The sequence below is a fragment of the Hyperoodon ampullatus genome, assembly GCF_949752795.1.
Source record: "Hyperoodon ampullatus genome assembly, chromosome: 3".
In the NCBI taxonomy this organism is placed as follows: Eukaryota; Metazoa; Chordata; class Mammalia; order Artiodactyla; family Ziphiidae; genus Hyperoodon; species Hyperoodon ampullatus.
Window position 1 is genome coordinate 49,173,923 of NC_136916.1, and position 27,346 is coordinate 49,201,268.

General features: G+C 36.6%; 1 protein-coding gene across 2 annotated transcripts in view; it reads right to left on the reverse strand.

The window, feature by feature from the left end:
- Positions 1-27,346, reverse strand: part of ADAM10 (ADAM metallopeptidase domain 10) — a gene marked incomplete at both ends in the record, with an annotated part of 122,147 nt that overhangs the window by 21,497 nt on the left and 73,304 nt on the right. Inside the window, 4 exons of one of the 2 annotated variants that reach the window (XM_079700100.1) lie at positions 815-998; positions 4,564-4,727; positions 23,015-23,198; positions 26,359-26,451. In XM_079700100.1, the coding sequence (XP_079556226.1) occupies positions 815-998; positions 4,564-4,727; positions 23,015-23,198; positions 26,359-26,451 (625 nt within the window). The remainder of the gene's footprint in view (positions 1-814; positions 999-4,563; positions 4,728-23,014; positions 23,199-26,358; positions 26,452-27,346) is intronic. The other variant, XM_079700101.1, reaches the window with a different exon arrangement.

The following is a 27,346-nucleotide window of genomic DNA, read 5'->3' on the forward strand; positions in this document are numbered from 1 at the left end:
CTGTAAATATACTTAATGCTATTGAATTGTACACTTAAAATTAGTTTAAATATAAATTTTATGTTATATATATTTTACCACAGTAAGAAAAAAATTCATAGCAACTTTATTCATATTAGCCCAAACCTAAAAAGCTCAAGTGTTCCATTCAATAGGAGAGTGGATAAGCAAACTGTGATATATTCATATAATGCACTTCTATTCAGTGGGAAAAAAAAATGGTACAAAATACTAATAATGAATCTCAAAATAGTATGCTGAGTGAAAGCAGCCTTCCACAAAAGGGTGCAAACTGTATGATTCCAATTATATGAAATAAAATAAGCAAAATCTATCTATGGAGAAATAAATCAGAATAATGGTTGCAGGAGGGGTGCAAATGGGGAAAGGAAATGAAAGAACTTTCTGGGGTGATAGAAATGTTGTACATCTTCACAGGTGCTTAGATTACACAGGTAAATGTATCTGTCAAAGCTCATCAAATAGTGGACTTAAGATTTGTATATTGCACTTACGTGAAAAACAAAACCACCACAAACAATACTGAACTTTACTTAAATTGAACTCTACTTATGTAGGCTAAAGTGTTTAGGACTGAAGTATACTGATATCCACAGTGCACTTTAAATTTCAACAAAAAAATATGGATTGAGAGACGAAGAGATTGAGAAATGTGATAAAGCAAATGTATTAAAGTGCTAACAACTGTAAAATATAGGTGGTGGGCACATACTTGGTGTTTACTATATAATTCTTTCAAGTTTTCTGAATGTTTCAAAATATTCATAATAAAGTGCTGGGAAAATATACATACCAACAAAACAGTTGTTTCTCTTCTTCTCAAGAACTTGACTTATATTTCTAATACTACAGAGTGAGAATTTATTGTTGTTAAGTTTGTCCCCAGATGTTGCTCTTGCATACATGATGTAATTGCCGTTTTCTTTTTGTCCTAAATTCTTAGATTCTCCTGGAGTGCACTCTGTTCCAGAATCATGCTGTCAAAAAGAATATAGAGTTACATAAACAGGAAGTAAAATAAGGTTTTCAGGTCATCTGACTAAAGTAATTTTCTCATCAGAAGAAAAATGGAAGCTTGTGGACTCTCCTTTAGAGTAGATCTTACAATTATTTTAGACTGTGAAAAGGAAGATAATTTGCTCTTTTACGGGTCACTGTCTCAGAAGGGAAGAAAAAATCAGTGAAGGTATAACTGCAATGGATACCTTTTTTATTTTTATTTCTTTTTTGAAATTTACATAAATCTTTGACACATTCTGCAATTATTTCTTTTAGTTCGATTCCCAGAGGTAGAGTTACTGAGTTAAAAGGTCAAACATTTTAAAGGTCTTGATACATACTGCCAAACTGCCTGACAAAAGGGCCATATTAATTTACATTATATAACCACATGGATCAAGATTTCAATAAGCAGAAATGGGAAGGAATTGGCTTCCTGGCAGAAGTAAAGTTTTTTAAAATGACTTAATTTGACAGGGAAGAAGAAATAACACTGGAATTACACTTAGACCCAAATTATGGAAAACCCTAAATGCTAAGATAAGAAAATTGTATTAGCAATATCAGCAGGTATTGGAAGTAAGGTTGTGAACAGAAGTGACATGATCAGACCGATTAGAACTATACCTAGGGCTTCCCTGGCGGCACAGTGGTTAAGAATCCACCTGCCAATGCAAGGGACGTGGGTTCGAGCCCTGGCCTCGGAAGATCCCACATGCCGCGGAGGAACTAAGCCTGTGCGCCACAACTACTGAGCCTGTGCTCAAGAGCCCACAGGCCACAACTACTGAGCCCACGTGCCACAACTACTGAAGCCAGTGTGCCTAGAGCCTGTGCTCCTCAACAAGAGAAGCCCCTGCAATGAGAAGCCCACGCACCGCAACGAAGAGTAGCCTCCACTCACCACAACTAGAGAAAGCCCAAGCGCAGCAACGATGACCCAACACAGCCAAAACTAAAAACAAATAAATTAATTTAAAAAAAAAAGAAAGAACTATACCTAGACAAAGATTCATCTGCTAAGAGTCAATACATTAAGACTTTCATACCGAGAAACAGGAACTTGTCTCATTTATGATTACAACTCCCCACAACAAAGTTTATAAAGTGGTTAACAGCAGGTGTGCAATAAACATTTAGGATATGATAAATAAATATAAGGGATAGAATGAACCACTCAGAGAGAAAGTGACATTGTCATAATACAGATACATGACAGGAGAGATAAAGACAGATTTTAGATAAAGATGTCAAGGGAGACAGGCTCAGGAGTTCATGGTCTGGGTGACCTCACTATTAAATTACTTAATACATATTTACTAAGTACCTACTATCTATATGTGTGGTATCATGAAGAACATACACAAAGGGATGAGGTGTATTTGAGCATGACAGAATCATTAGTAGTAGTCTGGTATGATAGGAAAAGATAGCAAGGTAGGCAAAAAAATGTGAACCAATTTATCCATTCAACAATAAGCAGTAAGTAATATTACATTAATGTCTTAAAAACACCTCTCTGGCAACCAGGCAGAAGACAGATTAGAAGGGAAGTGAAAAGAGAACAAACCAGATATCCTACACTCCAAGTATGGCCCACAGACCAGCAGCAGCAGCATCCCATGGGAGTATCTTAGAAAGGCAGACACTCAGGCCCGACCAAAGGCCCACTGAAATGGAATCTATACTGTAAGATCCTCAGTAATTTGTATGCACATTAAACTTTGAGAGACCCTAGACTAACGAACAGAAGAGTAGTTGGAAGGGTACGAAAATCCCCTGGTAAGGGTTGGATGAAGGTGACTGCGAGAGTCGAGGACATTTAACTGCCCTTGAAAATGCAAATTAACAAGAGTTTTCTGTTCATCTCTAAAATTTCAATTACTCTTTTTAGAACGTATCACAAAAGCAGACAAGAGGTAGAGAGATTCAACGCATTTTAAATACTTTATCCAAGAGTACTGATAATAATCCATCCATTTCTGATTGGAATTACAAGAAATACTTGCAACTTAGTGAGAGGGTACTTATATTTTACAAACTGGGGGAACATTAGGTAAGAGCATTTGAGAATTTTAAGCTATGAGATTACAGTTTTTTTCTAAACTCATAAAAATTTCCATTTTTACAAGTGATAAGGTACAAGTAAATGAATTTATATACAGTTTTCAAATGAAATTTTCCCAAACTTGTTGTTTTAATAAGCCCCACCAAAATCACAAAGACAGAATATCTTTCAGTATTTTGTATTTCCATGTGTATTAATCTTCAGTTCACTTGAAAATCAATTCAATGAACTGGGTATTAAATGATACCAAAGAACTGCTCATTTTGTCAGGTATCATAACCACACGGTGGTTATGGAAGAAAATGTCTAATTTTTTAAGAGATGCATACTGAAATGTGGAAGGGGGAATGAATTTGATTCTAACACCTTACGAAGAAAAAGAAAGAAACACAGAAAGGAGATGTGGCAAAATCTTGATGATCGTTGACGCTGAATCTGAATCAGAGGTTGGCAAATCGCAGCCCACAGCCTGTTTTTATATAGCCTAAGCTAAGAATGGTTTTTCCATGTTTAAAAGATTGTAAAAAGAAAAACAACAACAAAGAAAAATATGCAACAGAGACCAAATATTGTCCCCCACACCTACTATGTTTACTAGTACACCACAGAAAAAGTTTGCTGACCCCTGTCCTGGATATGAATGGAAGACTTTGCCGTACTATTTGTCTCTACTTTTACATATGTTACAAATTTTTCATACTGAAAGATTTTAAAATAACAGTCTCATTCCACAGTAGAGAAAGACAAATCTAGTAAACCCCAATAATGCTTTAACAGAAACCAAACAAGAACCCCACAATTTGCTAACATTCAAAATGTACTTTAAGCAATGAAAAGTGATTCTCATTCAATAAATATTTGAATGAATCATGTACCAGGCACTATTCTTTTTTTTTTTTAATTTTTTAAAAATTTATTTATTTATTTTTGGCTGTGTTGGGTCTTTGTTGCTGCACGTGGGCTTTCTCTAGTTGCAGTGAGCGGGGGGAACTCTTCGTTGTGGTGCGCAGGCTTCTCATTGAGGTGGCTTCTCTTGTTGCGGAGCACGGGCTCTAGGTGCGCGGGCTTCAGTAGTTGTGGCGCACGGGCTTAGTTGCTCCACGGCATGTGGGATCTTCCTGGACCAGAGCTCGAACCCGTGACCCCTGCGTTGCCAGCCAGATTCTTAACAACTGTGCCACCAGGGAAGTCCCCCAGGCACTATTCTAATGTCAGGGGACACAGAAGTGAATGAAACAGACAAAATTCCTTGCTTTCATAGAATTCTGGCACTGTTGTGCTTATTTTCTTATTTTAATTACAAATATTCTATCTTCCTCCTTTTCAGTATTATGGTCAAGTACATTACTGTGTTCTGACATATAAAAACTAAACATTCATGTGTACTTGTTTTCACTGCAAACAATAACAACAAAAATTACACAATGTGAAAGATTAGTAACTTTTAAAAAATGTCATAATTAAGCAATACTTACTGGAGATCCAAAGTTATGTCCAACTTCATGAGCAAATGTAATGTGAGAGACTTTGGGGGGTACATGAGACCCATAGTTCTGAACAGTAATAATTCCAGTGTTTAAAGACTTCTTCTTACCATCTGAATAAAGCTTACTTTTTTCACATATGCCTCCAGAGCTTCCTAATACAAAACAAAAGATGGCTAAAATTAGCATCTATTTCCCCCCAAATAATTTTCTAATATATGCTGTATTAACTTGAAACATTTTATATGTATTTTGAGTCCAAAATTGGTACACATGTATATCAAATACTCAAAAGTTTCTTTGGTCCAAGGTTAGGAAGTCATTTCAAATAAAAGTTTTAATGGCACACATAAATTCCCAGGGTTGAATACAAAGTCCTTATAAAATGTTCCTCTTCATAATCAAAATGCCCCCCAATTTTTCTCCCATTAATTTAGCAAAACAAATATTTAAGAGTCTGTTAAATTTAAATATTTCAGCATTTACACTGGGTCAAATCCTACACCTCTTCATCTTGTAAAACAAACAAACAAACAAAAAACAACTTATATTTAAGTTAAATGAAAGTTGAACAAAATGTTCTCAAAGAGATTCTGAGAAAGTCATTGCTACCAATAATAGCAGTGATGCACAGGAGTATGTGATTCACTATCCTGAGAGGCAACATACAATGTATTATTAAAAAAAGAAAAGAATTAGTGGTCACACAGGCTGGGGGTAGGGGAAACAGAGAGAGACTGATAGAGGTACAAACTTCAAGTTATAAGAAGAATAAGGTCTGAGGATCTAATGTGTAACACATGATGACTACAGTTGATAACACAGTATTGTATAAATGAAATATGCCAAGAGAATAGAACTTAAACATTCTCACACATACACAAAAAGGAAAAAGGTAAATATGTGAGGTGATGGTTGTATTAATTAACTTGGTAAGGGGAATCCTTTCACAATGTATACAAATATCAAATCATCACACTGTGCACTTTAAATATCTTACAATTTTATTTGTCAAGTATATATCTCTCAATAAAGCTTAAAAAAAGGGAAAAAATATGTCAAGTGGGTAAAAAAAAAGGGAGGAGGGAATGAAGGAGAGAAGGTGGGAAGGGAGAGAAAGCAAATGTGGCAAAATGTTAACTGATTAATGTTAACTGATTAATCTATAAGGAGTTCACTGTACTACTCTTGCAACCTTTTGTCAAGTTTGAATTTTTTTTCAAAATAGGTTCAAAAAACTGAATTATGATTTTCCAACATGTCTTGAGGATACTTGCAAATTTTAAAAGAAAAATCTTCATTTTTACTTATACGATACATATTAAATCATTTTGTAGTTCACCTGTTCGTTTATAGTTCCTGAACATCAGAGTCAGAGCTTAATACCGAAATGAAAGTGCTTTCACATCTAAAGGCAGTTAATTTAAGAAATTAGAAAAAGAACAACAGCAAATCAGAAACTGCCTGGCCAATCATTGTCTTTATGTACACTAAACTGAGAAGACCACAGTATTTTAAATAACTATTAAAGACTTTCAGTGAGAAGTTCTTTGGTTTACATTCAGACTTAAGAGGTTACTCTATTTAATTATTTTAATTAAAATATCACGTGGATTAGGATATTCTGATAACTGATCAAATTATTTCAAATTAGCTTTCTACTACATACAAAGTTACAACAAAGTTATTAAACCATTTTTAAAAGTCTAACATTTATAATCTCTGATAAAGCATATAATAGAAAGCAATTCAAAAAAGATGTACACAAATGGCATGACACTACAATTGCTGCCTTGTTCCTTTTAATATTAGAAAGTACATAGCAACAAATCATAAATTTAATGACTATTAGGATACAATTTAAGAAGCTGAAATGATAATGTGCTTTCACAGAAAACTAAGCTGAAAGGCTAAGTCATATGCAGATTTTAACCAGCAAAGGACTGAGAATCTCTATATTTAAAACTTACTACATCTTCTACACAAAAAACTGCATAGAAAGAAAACAGCAAATGATTTATGAATATTTAATATATTCTCTTAAGCTACTTCTACTTTTGGAGCTGAGTCCTAAGGACTGTTATCACTATTTCTAAAAACTAGAAAAGATAGAAATAAGCACTCTGTATGTAATAATTACAGTCTATATATTACAGTTTTAAACAAATAGTAAATTAATATCCTGCCTCATCAAAGATCTGTCATATGAAAATTGGTCCAATGTAATACTGTCAAACTTGAATTAAGCAAAGAAGACTCCACGCTGCACATCTTTATCAGTTAAAAAAAAAAGTAAATAGCATATATTAAAAACTCTGGGCTTCCCTGGTGGCGCAGTGGTTGAGAGTCCGCCTGCCGATGCAGGGGACGTGGGTTCGTGCCCTGGTCCGGGAAGATCCCACATGCCGTGGAGTGGCTAGGCCCGTGAGCCATGGCCGCTGAGCCTGCGCGTCCGGAGCCTGTGCTCCACAACGGGAGAGGCCACAACAGTGAGAGGCCCGCATACCGCAAAAAAAAAAAAACAAAAAAAAACTCTGGTAATATACCTTCTGTATTTTTAAGGTCTATCTAATTTAAAGGAAGATCATACATAAACTTGAGTGTACTCTTCTGAAATATAGTCTTTATAATTCATATCTTGTTCAACATCTTAACTGCTTTTGGTTTTAATAACTATTGTTTATTTGGAAAGTTTATTATTTGTTACACAGACTAATAGCATATGTTGGAATAATTCAGGTATACAGGAAGAAATAAAATACTATGTCTAATATTATAAGTCATGGTTTAACTTTTTAAATACTGCAACCAGTTTTGATATGCCAGAAACTCAATTAATGATATCATAAATACCTATAGCTAAGCCATAACTCAAGTTCAGTAATTGCTTTACATTGTAAATTAAAGATTTTACTACATATAGTCATTACTGAAAAACAGAAATTATGTAATGAGAAGAATAAAATGTTTTCAATTTGAGTCAAAAGCAATTATTGATGGATGGATGACTCAGTGACCAACAAAGAAGTATGACATTTTTCTATCTACAGGATATTCTGAAAGCTAATCACAGAATATCAGTCTTAAACTTAAAAAAAGACTCCCCCCAAAGAAAAAAATTACAAAAACTACAGGGTAGTATAATACCTTGACAGAATCCATAAATAAAGTTTTGATGTGAGCAGGCCTAAATATCTAAAACAATAGTATCATGCTGACCATACAATATTAATCTGAGCAGTAATTCTGAAGCAGACATTAGTACCACTCCCAGATAGGTTATTAGGAAATGTCTGAGGGAATTTCTTTATCTGTCAAGTCTGGGGAGCAGTACTCATATGTAATGGGTAGGGACCAAAGGTTAATACATGCTGCAAGGGACAATCCAGACCTGTACAAAATGTCAATATTAAGTGTCCTCTATTCTAATGATGTAATATTTTAATGATGTAATTCTCCTAGCCTTTTAATTACACTTTCAAACAGGTTAAGAATTCGAGGAATATCAAGGAGATTGGCTCAAGATGGAGGAGGAGAGGACGTGCGCACACTCCCTCTGGCGAGAACACCAGAATCACAACTAACTGCTGAACAATCATCAACAGGAAGACAATGGAACTCACTGAAAAAGATACCCCATATCCAAAGACAAAGGAGAAGCCACAGTGAGATGGTAGGAGGGGCACAATCACAATAAAATCAAATCCCATAACTGCTGGGTGGGTGACTCACAAATTGGAGAACAATTATACCACAGAAGCCCACCCACTGAGTGAAGGTTCTGAGCACCACATCAGACTTCCCAACCTGGGGGTCTGACACAACCTGACGGTCCAGAAGGGAGTGGCACAATATATTTAAAGTGATGAAAGGGAAGGACCTACAACCAAGATTACTCTACCTGGCAAGGATCTTATCCAGATTTGATGGAGAAATCAAAAGCCTTACAGACAAGCAAAAGCTAAGAGAATTCAGCACCACCAAACCAGCTCTAGAACAAATGCTAAAGGAACTTCTCTAAGTGGGAAACACAAGAGAAGAAAAGGACCTACAAAAACAAACCCATAACAATTAAGAAAATGGTAACAGGAACATAGATATCGATAATTACCTTAAACGTGAATGGATTAAATGCTCCAACCAAAAGACATAGGCTTGCTGAATGGTTACAGAAACAAGACCCATATATATATGCTGTCTACAAGAGACCCACTTCAGACCTAGGGACACATACAGACTCAAAGTGAGGGGATGGAAAAAGATATACCATGCAAATGAAAATCAAAAGAAAGCTGGAGTAGCAATACTCATATCGGATAAAATACACTTTAAAATAAAGAATGTTACAAGAGACAAGGAAGGACACTACATAATGATCAAGGGATCAATCCAAGAAGATATAACAATGATAAGTATATATGCACCCAACATAGGAGCACCTCAATACATAATGGGAGACTTTAACACCTCACTTACACCAATGGACAGATCATCCAAACAGAAAATTAATAAGGAAACACAAGCTTTAAATGACACAACAGACCAGACAGATTTAATTGATATTTATAGGACACTCCATCCAAAAACAGCAGATTACACTTTCTTCTCAAGTGCACATGGAACATTCTCCAGGATAGATCACATCGTGGGTCACAAATCAAGCCTCACTAAATTTAAGAAAATTGAAATCATATCAAGCATCTTAAACCACAACGTTATGAGATTAGAAATCAATTACAATGAAAAAAACCTAAAAAACACAAACACATGGAGGCTAAACAATACATTACTAAATAACCAAGAGATCACTGAAGAAATCAAAGAGGAAATCGAAAAATACCCAGAGACAATTTACAATGAAAACACGACGATCCAAAACCTATGGGATGCAACAAAAGCAGTTCTAAGAGGGAAGTTTATAGCAATACAAGCCTACCTTAAGAAACAAGAAAAACCTCAAATAAACCTTAAACCTAAAGGAAATAAAGAAAGAACAAACACAAAACCCAAAGTTAGTAGAAGGCAAGAAATCATAAAGATCAGAGCAGAAATAAATGAAATAGAAACAAAGAAAACAATAGCAAAGATCAATAAAACTAAAAGCTGGTTCTTTGAGAAGAAAAACAAAACTGATAAACCTTTAGCCAGACTCATAAAGGAAAAGAGGGAGAGGACTCAAATCAATAAAATTAGAAATGAAAAAGGAGAAGTTACAACAGACACCACAGAAATACAAAACATCCTAAGAGACTACCACAAGCAACTCTATGCCAATAAAATGGACAACCTGGAAGGAATGGACAACATGGAAGAAATGGACAAATTCTTAGAAAGGTGTAACCTTCCAAGACTGAACCAGGAAGAAATGGAAAATATGAACAGACCAATCACAAGTAATGAAATTGAAACTGTGATTAAAAATCTTCCAACAAACAAAAGTCCAGGACCAGATGGCTTCACAGGTGAATTCTATCAAACGTTTAGAGAAGAGTGAACACCCATCATTATCAAACTCTTCCAAACACTTCCAGAGGAAGGAACACTCCCAAACTCCTTCTATGAGGCCACCATCACCCTGATACCAAAACCAGACAAAGATACTACAAAAAAAAGAAAATTACAAAGCAATATCACTGATGAATATAGATGCAAAAATCCTCAACAAAATACTAGCAAACAGAATCCAAAACACATTAAAAGGATCATACACTATGATCAAGTGGGATTTACCCCAGGAATGCAAGGATTCTTCAATATATACAAATCAATCAATGTGAAACACCATATTAACAAACTGAAGAATAAAAAGCATATAATCATCTCAATAGATGCAAAAAAAGCTTTTGACAAAATTCAACACCCATTTATGATAAAAACTCTCCAGAAAGTGGGCATAGAGGGAACCTATCTCAACATAATAAAGGCCATATTTGACAAACCCACAGCAAAAATCATTCTCAATGGTGAAAAACTGAAAGTATTTCCTCTAAGATCAGGAACAAGACAAGGATGTCCACTCTCGCCACTATTACTCAACATAGTTTTGGAAGTCCTAACCACGGCAATCAGAGAAGAAAAAGAAATAAAAGGAATAAAAATTGGAAAAGAAGAAGTAAAGCTGTCACTGTTTGCAGATGACATGATACTGTACATAGAGAATCCTAAAGATGCCACCAGAAAACTACTAGAGCTAATCAATGAATTTGGTAAAGTAGCAGGATACAAAATTTATGCACAGAAATCTCTTGCATTCCGATACACTAATGATGAAAAATCTGAAAGAGAAATTAAGGAAACACTCCCATTTACCACTGCAACAAAAAGAATAAAATACCTTGGAATAAACCTACCTACGGAGATGAAAGACCTGTATGCAGAAAACTATAAGATACTGATGAAAGAAATTAAAGATGGTACAAACAGATGGAGAGATATACCATGTTCTTGGATTGGAAGAATCAATATTGTGAAAATGACTATACTATCCAAAGCAATCTACAGATTCAATGTAATCCTTATCAAATTACCATTTTTTACAGAACTAGGATAAAATATCTTAAAATTTGTATGGAGACACAAAAGACCCCAAATAGCCAAAGCAGTCTCAAGGGAAAAAAGGGAGCTGGAGGAATCAGACTCCCTGACTTCAGACTATACTACAAAGCTACAGTAATCAAGACAATATGGTACTGGCCCAAGAACAGAAATATAGATCAATGGAACAGGACAGAAAGCCCAGAGATAAACCCATGAACCTATGGTCAACTAATCTATGACAAAGGAGGCAAGGATATACAATGGAGAAAAGACAGCCTCTTCAATAAGTGGTGCTCGGAAAACGGGACAGCTACATGTAAAAGAATGACATTAGAACACTCCCTAACACCATACTCAAAAATAAACTCAAAATGGATTAGTGACCTAAATGTAAGACCGGATACTCTAAAACTCTTAGAGGAAAACATAGGAAGAACACTCTCTGACAGAAATCACAGCAAGATCTTTTTTGATCCACCTCCTAGAGTAATGGAAATAAAAATAAACAAATGGGACCTAATGAGACTTAAAAGCTTTTGCAGGGGCTTCCCTGGTGGCGCAGTGGTTGAGAGTCCGCCTGCCGATGCAGGGGACACGGGTTCGTGCCCCGGTCTGGGAGGATCCCACATGCCGCGGAGCGGCTTGGCCCATGAGCCATGGCCATTGAGCCTGCGTGTCCGGAGCCTGTGCTCCGCAACAGGAGAGGCCACAACAGTGAGAGGCCCACATACCGCAAAAAAAAAAAAAAAAGCTTTTGCAAAGCAAAGGAAACTACAAACAAGACGAAAAGACAACCCTCAGAATGGGAGAAAATATTTGCAAACGAATCAACGGACAAAGGATTAATCTCCAAAATATATAAACAGCTCATGCAGCTCAATATTAAAAAAACAAACAACCCAATCAAAAAATGGGCAGAAGACCTAAACAGACATTTTTCCAAAGATGACATACAGATGGCCAAGAAGCACATGAAAAGCTTTTCAACATCACTAATTATTAGAGAAATGAAAATCAAAACTACAATGAAGTATCACCTCACACCAGTTAGAATGGGCATCATCAGAAAATCTACAAACAACAAATGCTGGAGAGGGTGTGGAGAAAAGGGAACCCTCTTGCACTGTTGGTGGGAATGTAAATTGATACAGCCACTAGGGAGAACATAATGGAGGCTCCTTAAAAAACTAAAAATAGAATTACCATATGACCCAGCAATCCCACTACTGGGCATATACCCTGAGAAAACCATAATTCAAAAAGAAACATGCACCCCAATGTTCACCGCAGCACTATTTACAATAGCCAGGTTATGGAAGCAACCTAAATGCCCATCGACAGACAAATGGATAAAGAAGATGTGGTACTTATATACAATGGAATATTACTCAGCCATAAAAAGGAATGAAATTGGGTCATTTGTAGAGACGTGGATGGATCTAGAGACTGTCATACAGAGTGAAGTAAGTCACAAAGAGAAAAACAAATATCGTATGTTAACGCATGGATGTGGAACCTAGAAAAATGGTGCAGATGAACCGGTTTGCAGGGAAAATACAGAGACACAGATGTAGAGAACAAACGTATGGACACCAACGGGGGAAAGTGGCAGTGGGTGGGTGGGGGTGGTGTGATGAATTGGGAGATTGGGATTGACATGTATAAACTAATATGTATAAAATAGATAACTAATAAGAACCTGCCCTATGAGAAAATAAATAAAATAAAATTCAAAAAAAGAATATTAACTAATTAAAGTAGAAGGAATGACAAAAAAAGAATTCGATAGGCTGTGGGTTATCTTGAGAACCTCATGTTGAGCTCTGCACGTGGTCAAATTCTAATACGTAAAATCAAACTAAAATTTCTAAACTAAGAAAAACTGAAGAGACAATTTCTACCAAATCAAATGTCTCAAAAAATGTTCTTTACAAATGGTCAGAGGAATACTGAATGGTTCAGGATTAGCTCTGGAGATGAACTCCAGAGCTAGCCTTTTTCAGTGACCTGGCAAACTGAGACTATGTTCATTGAGTTAACTGATAACATTAAGAGGGATAATAGATGAGCAGAATGTGCCTTAATAAACCAAAAAATAAAGGCCCCTCAAAAAGCAGGTTAGAAGGGTGTAGCAAATGAAGTAGAACAAAGGGATTATCTAATATAAAGAATCTACTTTGTTAAGGAACCAATGTTTCAGTCCCTAAAATAAGAGGCTACTACCTGCTTAACACAGAACTGTGTTTATACAAAGAGAAGTTTAGAGTTATCTTTCTAGATTTATATTCAAGATTATCTTTGTTTTGGAGACCAGACTCCTCCCTTTTTGGGGCTCCATTCTAGACCCTGTATAATTTCAAATGGAAGCCTCCAAGTCATCCCAGCTCACAGGCTGTTTCTACTTATTATGGAGTTGGGGCAGGAGGTACTGTTTTTCTCATTAAGGTAACTGAAGGCAGTACCCAACCACAATAAGAAATTTTAAAAGAACAAATAAAAAGTAGCATAAACAAGACTTAAAGATAAGAAACCTACTATTCAAATGTTTTAACCCTCATTGCTTTTCCCAGCTTAACTGAGTCAGTGAAGAGGACTACAGCAAATAATCTGAGTAACTATTTTGTGAAAAATAACACAACAGTATCAAAACAAAATGCTTTCCACTACCATATATTTGAATAGTGAAACAGCTGCAGAGTTAAATGATACAACAGAAATTAATTAGGCCTGGGCTTCCCTGGTGGCGCAGTGGTTGAGAGTCTGCCTGCCGAGGCAGAGGACACGGGTTCATGCCCCGGTCTGAGAAGATCCCACATGCCGCGGGGCGGCTGGGCCCATGAGCCATGGCCGCTGAGCCTGCGCGTCCAGGGCCTGTGCTCCGCAACGGGAGAGGCCACAACAGTGAGAGGCCCACGTACCGAAAAAAAAAAAAAAAAAAAGGAATTAACTAGGCAAATAAAAATGAAAAAGATTAAGAAACAGTAACACATCACAAGCTGAACAGATCAGCTATAAAATGCTATTTTAAAAAACAGTGAAACAGCAAGCATTACTAAGATCTACATGCAGAAACATGAAGTATCAAAGGAAGGGCAAAGACAGAAGAAATTACAACGAAAAATAAACAAGCTGAAGTGAAATGATTTACCTGAATTTATAGAGACAGAACAGACAAGGACCCCGTCTCCTAGTTCCCAAACCAGTGCTCTTCTAATTATGCCTTGACAATTACCCAAAATGATGCCTAAATAATATACAGTGGTACTATTTTATAACTCATCTCTCTTAACAAAGAAGGAAATAGATTCCATCTCTGCTTAGATCCAGGAAACATTTCAACTTCTTCTTGGAAATGTCTTAGAAAGATAAAAGTAGGATGTTACATTATAATAATACTTAGTAAAATAACTACCAAATGCACAAAACCTGGAGTCAAAAGGTCCAGATTCTAGGTTCTGTGAGATACTGGGCTGTTGACAAAGTCTCTGAATCCAATCCACCTGTATAATGGAGGAAATACTACCTACACCTCATAACAGAACTGAATTAATCAGTAAGAGCACATACATAAAGTTCCTTATAAAAAAAATAAAACATAGGTCAAATAAACTCAGTTCAGGTAGTCTAAGGGCAAAGGGAAGTGAAGAAGAAAGCTGTCAAAGCAGGTATCTTATTCTAGAAAAAGTTGTGTCAAAGGAACAAAGATCCCTTCTCTTTCCCACTCAGGCCCCATTCTTCCTGCCCAGCCCCTCACCAGAAGCTCTTAGAAAAAGGCTTCTCAGAGCTGGAGTTAGGGGTTTAACACAGAGTAAAGGAAGAGGGCATCAGATGAAGAACACAGTGACAAAAACACAAGTAATGTGGCCCACCATTTTCAATCCAGAACTGCTGCTTCAATAAAATAAGCACCATTTCATAAAATAAGTGGTCCAGATATCATAAACAACTAGAAAGAAAAACTAACTCTCCCCGCAAACCCTAACCCCAATCCAATCATGAGAAAAACATCAAAAAGACTGCAACAGAGAGGCATCCTACAATATCCCTGACCAATACTCCTCAAAATTGTCAAGTTTATAAAACAAAACAAGAAAAGTCTGAGAAACCATCACAGCCAAGAAGACTAAAGAGGCATGACAATTAAACGTACTGTGGTATCCTGGACAAGATCTTAGAACAGAAGAAGGACCGTAGCAAAAACTAAAGAGAAAGGAGAGAAACGGAAATCTCTCTCAGCAGCCTCAGAAGCAGCGGATTAAAGTTCCACAATCAACTTGATGTACCCTGCATCTGTGGAATACATGAATAGACAACAAATCATCCCAAATTGAGGACCCGTGTGGATGAAAGGTTCCTGGTGCTGCAGCCAGGAGTCAGTGCTGTGCCACTGAGGTGGGAGAGCCAACTTCAGGACACTGGTCCACAAGAGACCTCCCAGCTCCACATAATATCAAGCAGCGAAAATCTTCCAGAGATCTCCATCTCAACACCAGCACCCAGCTTCACTCAACGACCAGCAAGCTACAGTGCTGGACACCCTATGCCAAACAACTAGCAAGACAGGAACACAACGCCACCCATTAGCAGAGAGGCTGCCTAAAATCATAAAAAGTCCACAGACACCCCAAAACACACCACCAGACGTGGACCTGCCCACCAGAAAGACAAGATCCAGCCTCATCCACCAGAACACAGGCACTAGTCCCCTCCACCAGGAAGCCTACACAACCCACTAAACCAACCTTAGCCACTGGGGACAGACACCAAAAACAACGGAAACTACGAACCTGCAGCCTGCAAAAAGGAGACCCCAAACACAGTAACATAAGCAAAATGAGAAGACAGAAAAACACACAGCAGGAGAAGGAGCAAGATAAAAACCCACCAGACCTAACAAATGAAGAGGTAATAGGCACTCTACCTGAAAAAGAATTCAGAATAATGATAGTAAAGATGATCCAAAATCTTGAAAATAGAATAGACAAAATGCAAGAAACACTTAACAAGGACCTAGAAGAACTAAAGATGAATCAAGCAACAATTAGAAACACAATAAATGAAATTAAAAATACTCTAGATGGGATCAATAGCAGAATAACTGAGGCAGAAGAACGGATAAGTGACATGGAAGACAAAATAGTGGAAATAACTACTGCAGAGCAGAAGAAAGAAAAAAGAATGAAAAGAACAGAGGACAGTCTCAGAGACCTCTGGGACAACATTAAACGCACCAACATTCGAATTATAGGGGTTCCAGAGGAAGAAGAGAAAAAGAAAGGGACTGAGAAAATATTTGAAGAGATTATAGTTGAAAACTTCCCTAATATGGGAAAGGAAATAGTTAATCAAGTCCAGGAGGCACAGAGAGTCCCATACAGGATAAATCCAAGGAGAAATACACCAAGACACATATTAATCAAACTGTCAAAAATTAAATACAAAGAAAACATATTAAAAGCAGCAAGGGAAAAACAACAAATAACACAAGGGAATCCCCATAAGGTTAACAACTGATCTTTCAGCAGAAACTCTGCAAGCCAGAAGGGAGTGGCAGGACATATTTAAAGTGATGAAGGAGAAAAACCTGCAACCAAGATTACTCTACCCAGCAAGGATCTCATTCAGATTTGATGGAGAAATTAAAACGTTTACAGACAAGCAAAAGCTGAGAGAGTTCAGCACCACCAAACCAGCTTTACAACAAATGCTAAAGGAACTTCTCTAGGCAAGAAACACAACAGAAGGAAAAGACCTACAATAACGAACCCAAAACAATTAAGGAAATGGGAATAGGAACATACATATCGATAATTACCTTAAATGTAAATGGACTAAATGCTCCCACCAAAAGACACAGATTGGCTGAATGGATACAAAAACAAGACCCATATATATGCTGTCTACAAGAGACCCACTTCAGACCTAGAGACACATACAGACTGAAAGTAAGGGGATGGAAAAAGATATTCCATGCAAATGGAAACCAAAAGAAAGCTGGAGTAGCAATTCTCATATCAGACAAAATAGACTTTAAAAGAAAGACTACTAGAAGAGACAAAGAAGGACACTACATAATGATCAAGGGATCGATCCAAGAAGAAGATATAACAATTGTAAATATTTATGCACCAAACAAAGGAGCACCTCAATACATAAGGCAAATACTAACAGCCAGAAAAGGAGAAATCGACAGTAACACACTCATAGTAGGGGACTTTAACACCCCACTTTCACCAATGGACAGATCATCCAAAATGAAAATAAATAAGGAAACACAAGCTTTAAATGATACATTAAACAAGATGGACTTAATTGATATTTATAGGACATTCCATCCAAAAACAACAGAATACACATTTTTCTCAAGTGCTCATGGAACATTCTCCAGGATAGATCATATCTTGGGTCACAAATCAAGCCTTGGTAAATTTAAGAAAATTGAAATTGTATCAAGTATCTTTTCTGACCACAATGCTATGAGACTAGATATCAATTACAGGAAAAGAGCTGTAAAAAATACAAACACATGGAGGCTAAACAATACACTACATAATAACGAAGTGATCACTGAAGAAATCAAAGAGGAAATCAAAAAATACCTAGAAACAAATGACAATGGAGACACGACAACCCAAAACCTATGGGATGCAGCAAAAGCAGTTCTAAGAGGGAAGTTTATAGCAATACAATCCCACCTTAAGAAACAGGAAACATCTCGAATAAACAACCTAAACTTGCACCTAAAGCAATTAGAGAAAGAAGAACAAAAACACCCCAAAGTTAGCAAAAGGAAAGAAATCATAAAAATGAGATCAGAAATAAATGAAAAAGAAATGAAGCAAATGATAGCAAAGATCAATAAAACTAAAAGCTGGTTCTTTGAGAAGATAAACAAAATTGATAAACCATTAGCCAGACTCATCAAGAAAAAAAGGGAGAAGACTCAAATCAATAGAATTAGAAACGAAAAAGGAGAAGTAACAACTGACACTGCAGAAATACAAAACATCATGAGAGATTACTACAAGCAACTCTATGCCAATAAAATGGACAACCTGGAAGAAATGGACAAATTCTTAGAAATGCACAACCTGCCAAGACTGAATCAGGAAGAAATAGAAAATATGAACAGACCAATCACAAGCACTGAAATTGAAACTGTGATAAAAAATCTTCCAACAAACAAAAGCCCAGGACCAGATGGCTTCACAGGCGAATTCTATCAAGCATTTAGAGAAGACCTAACACCTATCCTTCTCAAACTCTTCCAAAATACAGCAGAGGGAGGAACACTCCCAAACTCATTCTACAAGGCCACCATCACCTTGATACCAAAACCAGACAAGGATGTCACAAAGAAAGAAAACTAAAGGCCAATATCACTGATGAACATAGATGCAAAAATCCTCAACAAAATACTAGCAAACAGAATCCAACAGCACATTAAAAGGATCATACACCATGATCAGGTGGGGTTTATTCCAGGAATGCAAGGATTCTTCAATATACGCAAATCAATCAACGAGATACACCATATTAACAAATTGAAGGAGAAAAACCATATGATCATCTCAATAGATGCAGAGAAAGCTTTCGACAAAATTCAACACCCGTTTATGATAAAAACCCTCCAGAAAGTAGGCATAGAGGGAACTTTCCTCAACATAATGAAGGCCATATATGACAAACCCACAGCCCACATCATCCTCAATGGTGAAAAACTGAAAGCACTTCCACTAAGATCAGGAACAAGACAAGGTTAACCACTCTCACCACTCTTATTCAACTTAGTTTTGGAAGTTTTAGCCACAGCAATCAGAGAAGAAAAGGAAATTAAAGGAATCCAAATCGGAAAAGAAGAAGTAAAACTGTCACTGTTTGCAGATGACATCATTCTATACATAGAGAATCCTAAAGATGCTACCAGAAAACTACTAGAGCTAATCAAAGAATTTGGTAAAGTAGCAGGATACAAAATTAATGCACAGAAATCTCTGGCATTCCTATATACTAATGATGAAAAATCTGAAAGTGAAATCAAGAAAACACTCCCATTTACCAATGCAACAAAAAGAATAAAATATCTAGGAATAAACCTACCTAAGGAGACAAAAGACCTGTATGCTGAAAATTATAAGACACTGATGAAAGAAATTAAAGATGATACAAATAGATGGAGAGATATACCATGTTCTTGGATTGGAAGAATCAACATTGTGAAAATGACTCTACTACCCAAAGCAATCTACAGATTCAATGCAATCCCTATCAAACTACCACTGGCATTCTTCATGGAACTAGAACAAAAAATTTCACAATTTGTATGGAAACACAAAAGACCCCGAATAGCCAGAGCAATCTTGAGAACAAAAAATGGAGCTGGAGGAATCAGGCTCCCTGACTTCAGACTATACTACAAAGCTACAGTAATCAAGACAGTATGGTACTGGCACATAAACAGAAAGATAGATCAATGGAACAGGATAGAAAGCCCAGAGATAAACCCACATACATATGGTCACCTTATCTTTGATAAAGGAGGCAGGAATGTACAGTGGAAAAAGGACAGCCTCTTCAATAAGTGGTGCTGGGAAAACTGGACAGGGACATGTAAAAGTATGAGACTAGATCACTCCCTAACACCATACACAAAAATAAGCTCAAAATGGATTAAAGACCTAAATGTAAGGCCAGAAACTATCGAACTCTTAGAGGAAAACATAGGCAGAACAGTCTATGACATAAATCACAGCAAGATCCTTTTTGACCCACCTCCTAGAGAAATGGAAATAACGACAAAAATAAACACATGGGACCTAATGAAACTCAAAAGCTTTTGCACAGGAAAGGAAACCATAAACAAGACCAAAAGACAACCCTCAGAATGGGAGAAAATATTTGCAAATGAATTAACTGACAAAGGATTAATCTCCAAAATTTATAAGCAGCTCATGCAGCTCAATAACAAAAAAACAAACAACCCAATGCAAAAATGGGCAGAAGACCTAAATAGACATTTCTCCACAGAAGATATACAGACTGCCAACAAACACATGAAAGGATACTCAACACCTTTAATCATTAGAGAAATGCAAATCAAAACTACAATGAGATATCATCTCACACCAGTCAGAATGGCCATCATCAAAAAATCTAGAAACAATAAATGCTGGAGAGGGTGTGGAAAAAAGGGAACACTCTTGCACTGCTGGTGGGAATGTGAATTGGTACAGCCACTATGGAGAACAGTATGGAGGTTCCTTAAAAAACTACAAGTAGAACTACCATATGACCCAGCAGTCCCACTACTGGGCATATACCCTGAGAAAACTATAATTCAAAAAGAGTCATGTACCAAAGTGTTCATAGCAGCCCTATTTACAATAGCCCGGAGATGGAAACAACCTAAGTGTCCATCATCAGATGAATGGATAAAGAAGATGTGGCACATATATACAATAGAATATTACTCAGCCATAAAAAGAAACGAAATTGAGCTACTTGTAATGAGGTGGATAGACCTAGAGTCTGTCATACAGAGTGAAGTACGTCAGAAAGAGAAAGACAAATACCGTATCCTAACACATATATATGGAATTTAAGAAGAAAAAAAATGTCATGAAGAACCTAGGGGTAAGACAGGAATAAAGACACAGACCTACTAGAGAATGGACTTGAGGATATGGGGAGGGGAAAAGGTAAGCTGTGACAAAGCGAAAGAGAGGCATGGACATATATACACTACCAAGCGTAAGGTAGATAGCTAGTGGGAAGCAGCCGCATAGCACAGGGAGATCGGCTCGGTGCTTTGTGACCGCCCGGAGGGGTGGGATAGGGAGGGTGGCAGGGAGACGCAAGGGGGAGAGGATATGGGAACATATGTATATGTATAACTGATTCATTTTGTTATAAGGCAGAAACTAACACACCATTCTTAAGCAATTATACTCCAATAAAGATGTAAAAAAAAAAACTAAAGAAATCTGAATAAACTATGGGCTGACTTTGGTTAACAATAATGTACCAATATTGGTTCATTAATTGTAACAAATGTACCATACTAATGTAAGCTGTTAATAATATAGGAAGGTAGTGGAGACGACTTTATCTGCTCAATTTTTTCTATAAATCTAAAACTTTTCTAAATATACAGTCGATTTTTTTTTTAAAAGTAGACATGAGGATATCTGAAGTTTCGGGAAAATTTGACCAAGCTCTCTCAGGACCATTACATTCTTAATGAACAACAGTCTGGAGTTGAAAATGCAAAATGGCAGAAAGTTTTTAGTCTGAGATCATCCAATCATTTGCCCAGGAGACATTTTGTGAGAAAAAATATTAAGATGGTGGTTTTCAAACTTTAGTATGCATCAGAAACACCTGGAGGGCCTCTTCAAACAAAGACTGATGGGCTCCACACCTGGAGTTTCTGAACTAGTAGACCTGAGTGAGGCCCATGGATTTACATTTCTAACAAGTTCCCAGGTAATACAAATGCTGCTAGTCCATGGAGCACACTTAAAGAGCCACTATATTAATGGTAATAGATAAAGAAAAATGAATCCCTGAGTTTCTATAGTACTTACTGATGATTAAGGAGAAGGGACTATAAACTTTGTGATAAAATTATCCAACTAACCAAGGAGGGGAAAAGAAATTTCAGAATATAAAAGTTATAAAACATGTCAATTATTATAGGAAAGAGTGAGGTGTACAATCTGCTGACAACGCAAGTAACACAAAACCAGCACAGATCATTGTAAAGGACAAATATACAAAAATACTGCACTATGATATATGCAGCCTATGACATAAAGTTGTACTTTAATGACATCATGAAATTGAGTACACTTTAAAATGTGGAAGAAAAACAAAAGCTTTGGAAACTAAAAAGGATATGCATTGCTGGCTTAAAAAAAAAAGAGCAAGTATAAAAGCAAAAATACAGTATTAAAGATGTTAAAATATGCATAACAAACCAAAGAATAAACTAAGAATAGAGAAGCCTGTCTTGCCCCGGATAAAGCAGAAGTTTATTCTTTGAAAAAGACAGAAATTATGTATCAGGAGAAACTGCTGTGTATAGCTCAGAAGATGATAGACTACTGATCAAATTCTATATGGCAAAATTTATATTCAAAGAGTCCGGGATTCTTTCTACACATCTTTCAATTCATCAATTTGTATTTCTCTAAAGTAGGCTACTGAACTTATTACACTGTGAATCACAGACCCCCACCCCAACTGCAATGGCAAGGGGATTATCCCATCCCAGCTTTCTCAGTGACAGTAGCTTTCACGGCTAAGGCAGAGACCCCAGCAGAATGTGGGTGGAGCTATGGGTACTGGGCCTCCTGCCCACATCTCTGTTCAGGCAACACTTCCTTTTTGTTAAAATAAAGGTGAGAAATAAGAATAATAATAAAGGCAGTCTTTCTTTTCTTTCTACCTGCTATTCCTGAGTAGGATTTCTCTGCTCTTTATCTCACGGCAGAAGAAGCAAGAACACAGTTTTCCCCTTTTGACTCTAAGAACCTCTCCCCATCCCCCTACCTCCCAAAATAATTAATTAATTACATTAACTTTTGTGAAAAAATTAATATTTTGCTTTTCAGTTTCAGAACTACATATTTTCCCATAAAATTATTTATTTCAGCTACTGAATGTACCAAATGTCAGGATATCTCCCTGTTAGTACTCATTTACTCATTTCAAAATAAAAAGCTGCTTCAATTATTTTTCCATTTACATTATGCTTATGAATTCTGCCTACTCAATTACTCAAGATGTGTAAATTTAGATACTGTACAGGCATCACTTTCTCCTATACTTTGTAAAATTCAATCCATCAAGAGAACTGCTTTTCATTTCAAGTAGTAAGTCAAGACATATTTAGATAAACTACCTGAAGGTGCTCCAACCCAAGCCAGACCAAGAACACCATCATCAAAATCTCGGTCTGTGAAGACATAGGCCAAACAGTAGTCATCATGATTCTGCTCAGAATTTAATTCCAGAAACTTCTCCACACCAATATTTGGAAAACGGAAGGGATTTGTAGGGTCCTTCTCATCAGCAGTTGTGTTGATCTAAAATCCAAAACAATGATTTTAACAAGCAACCAACATTAGCAGAGCCTTAGTTTACGTAGTATCTACCTGGACAATATGCTTGGGGCCCAAGGAAGTCAGGCCTAAATTAAAGCTTCTACAGTTATTCCCACTACCTCCATCCCTGAGCTAATCACAGAAGCCAAAAAGGGAGGAGGGAAGGAGGGAGGGAGGAGGGAGGGAAGGAGGGAGGGAGGGAGGAGGGAAGGAAGGAAGGATGGACGGGTAGGGGAATTAAAACTGAGTATATTACATTTCTGAGCAAGCGTTCACAGATTCCTGAACACTGAACACTTGGGATGGGAAAACAAGTTCTGCTTTCAAAATTTCCAATAAGGAAGTAGAATTTCTCAATTTAATCATTTGATGAGTCTCCTTTAGTGCTAATCTCCTACATACGATGACAAGTATGACATAAAACCCTATATTTCAGCTAATTAGTACAACATAAAAGAAATATTGAACCCAAAACTGTCAATTCAGCAGATAAATCACATTCTTGGTTCTCCTTGCCTAGAATCATGAGTCAAGCACAACTAACTTCAAGTCCAATTTTTTCCCCTGAATGTGAGCAAGCATTTTTTTTTCTTTGCCAATTCGTTTCTCTTACTATTTCAAGCTGAGTTCCTCCAGAATGTTTCCTTCGACACTTAGCTACTATACTCCTGGGTGCAGGTTCCTCCTTCACAATATGAAGAATAATCAGTTCTGATACCAAACTTCAACTAAAACAAAAGCTTTCATTTACTACTCAATGCTTCCTTTCAGAGACCTTTGCCTAGCCTTTGAAGTCCTAGAACAATTTGGTTTTCCCCAAGTCAGAGAATTACAAACAAGACTGTTGGTAGAGAATAAAAAGGAATATGTATGAGAGTAAACATTGCTTAGAAGGGAAATCTCAGTCTATTGAAAATATCAGTGATATGGCTATTACAGTTAATAAAATGAAAACTATAGGTCTTTTTAGGATCCACATCCTTCAGTAAAAACCAAGGAGCTTACAAACAGGATGGTAGAAACACCACTGAAGGCAATTGCCTAAAGGCAGATATGAGACCATCTGGTTCTCACACACACACACACACACACACACACACACACACACACATCCAAAAACAAGAACACTATATATTAAAGGTAGCCCGTGCTTAGAGACATGCTGCATATCGCTTTTTCCCACTAAACACAGAAATGAAATTCTCTGATACTTCTGTAATATTGGCTACAAATAAAAACTGCATCTAAATTTTAGGTACTTATATTAAAAATGGGATGATTAATTTTTTCTTAATAAATTTATTTATTTATTTTTGGCTGCGTTGGATCTTCATTGCTGCACACGGGCTTTCTCTAGTTGCAGAAAGCGGGGGTTACTCTTCGTTGTGGTGGCTTCTCTTGTTGCAGAGCATGGGCTCTAGGCACGTGGGCTTTAGTAGTTGTGGCACGCGGGCTCAGTAGTGGTGGCGCATGGGCTTAGTCGCTCCGTGGAATGTGGGATCTTCCCAGACCAGGGCTCGAACCTGTGTACCCTGCATTGGCAGGCAGATTCTTAACCACTGTGCCACCAGGGAAGCCCGGGATGATTAATATTTAAATATTTGCTTATAAAATATAAATTTCAAATTATTTAATGGGTCACAAACAAACTTCAACTGATGACATTTAAACTAAACTTTTAATCTCAGTTAAAGGCCTGAAAAACAACTAATCGCCATATAACTCTTATATACATGCATCTATTCATAATGCAAATTATTTTAGTCAAACAAATGTGTTTCACTAAAATTTGTTCAGGTGTTCTCTACTTTTCACTACTTTGCATTTCATTGCTCTACTAAATAGCAATACTTATACCACTTATCACTTTTACTTGCTCATTTAAAGGTTTATATTTCTCTCAAAATACATGAAAGCAATTGATTACAAACAGTTCTTATACAGTATATCGAACCATATTTCACCTTAAGGCAATCCAATGTAATATTTAATCATGTCAATTCTAAAAGTAAGGACCACTTTCAGCTATTTTTAAAAATATATTACACATATGTACTAAAACTATAATCTAGTCAACAATATTTTAAGAAGAATAAAAGCACAAAATATAAAGAAACCCTGTGGGGTATTCCCTGGCGGTCTGGTGGTTAGGACTCAGCGCATTCACTGCCAAGGGCCTGGGTTCGATCTCTGGTTGGGGAACTAAGATGCTGCAAGTTACCGGCGCAGCCAAAAAAACGCTGCACAGCCATGTGGCACAGCAAAAAATAAATAAAAAATAACATTTAAAAACAATAAAAGCCATTAAAAAAATTTTTTTAAATAAAGAAACCCTGTGGCAAGTACTTTTGTAAAATGATGATTTTTAAAACCCAGGTTATCTAGCTTATAAACTCAGATTCTTAAAAGCTTTATACTTTGAAAGAATTCATATTTAGAAAATTTTTGAAACAGTCCAATTTGTTAATAATAATATTTACTTATTAACAATTTATAACATTAAAACTAAGAATCAGTAGTTCTGGATCAGCATTTCTCAAAATGTGAACTGCAGGTCTTTGGAGTTTCAGCTGATATTAATACAAAAAGGTTAAATTAGCTTAGAAAAATATGGAATTCTTTCCCAAAGGATTTCTCAAAACTTGAAATACATTAGTGTGCACTGTTAAATTTCAAGAGGAAACAGTATTAAGTGTTTTTCCAACTTCCAATTGTATTTAACCACTGTATCTATCCTTCCCTCCGCTGCAGCATCAAATGGGACACACTCTGAAACACACTGCATAAGGCAAATCTGAAGAAACTGGGGAATAATATCAGGGAGAAAAATGTCAAGTACGGTATCTGCAGTTACTTAGAGTGCTTTCTAACTGGTATGTTAATTAGATAGATAGAAAACAGTACTTTCTACCATACCTCTTCTGCAGTCCAGATTAAAGCCCTATAGATTTCCTTAAGTCATAAACCCAAGTATCCCCTGTGTGTGTAAAACCCAAGAGTAAAGATAACCTGCATCAGCAAATACAATTTAACTATTTAATGCATAAAGATGAAGTAAAAGTCAAGCATTTTTCTTTTTGTAAACATGATCCTTATTGTTTCTCTTTCTTAATGTTCTTAACTATTGAAATTCCTTACTTACTCTTATGCGTTTCACCATGAAACTGATATTACGGATTCCAGAGAAGTCTGTGGTCTGGTAAATTGTATCAATCGCTTTAACATGACTGGATATCTATTGATTTAAAAAAAAAGACATTTTAGAGACAATGTCGAAATGTGAAAAAGACTGTGAATTTCCATTTCCCAAATCAAGAATTATTCATATTCCACCACATTCAAATTTTAAAATGTCAATATCATATACTAGATGAAAGGATGAAAAAGATTAGTGAGCTGGAACTGAGAAGGGAAATTCAGTGACTTTTCCGTATTTTTCTCTGGCCAAAACCAAACATGCACTCTTGCCTCAGTCATATATTGGGTTGGCCAAAAAGTCCCTTTGGTTTTTAAGTAAAAATAAAAGACATTTTTCATTTTCACCAAGAACTTTATTGAACAATGTATACACCATTTTGTTCCACTACCTTCTGCCATTTTTCAGGCAACTTCATAATTCCATTCCCAAAACTTTTTATCTTTTCAAGCAAAGAACTGTTCCAGGTACCTTTTACAGTCTTCCAGGGAATTGAAATTTTTTCCATTAAGAGAATTTTGTAAAGACCAAAATAAATGGAAATCTGAAGGTGCACATAAATGTAAATCTGAAGGGGATGAATCAGAACTTCCCAGCCAACCTGTAACAGTTTTTGCCTGGTCATCACAAAAACATGCGGTCTTGTGTTATCCTGATGGAAGATTCTGTGTTTTTTGTTGACTAATTCCGGATGCTTTTTGTCGAGTGCCACTTTCAGTTGGTCTAGCTGGGAGCAGTACTAGCTGGAATTAATTGTTTGGTTTTCCGGAAGGAGCTCATAATAGAGGACTCTCTTCCAATCCCACCATCTACACAACATCACCTTCTCTGGACGAAGACCGGCCTTTGGTGTGGTTGGTGGTGGTTCATTTCACTTGCCCCACGATCTCTTCCGTTCCACATTATTGTACAGCAGGGGTCCCCAACCCCTGGG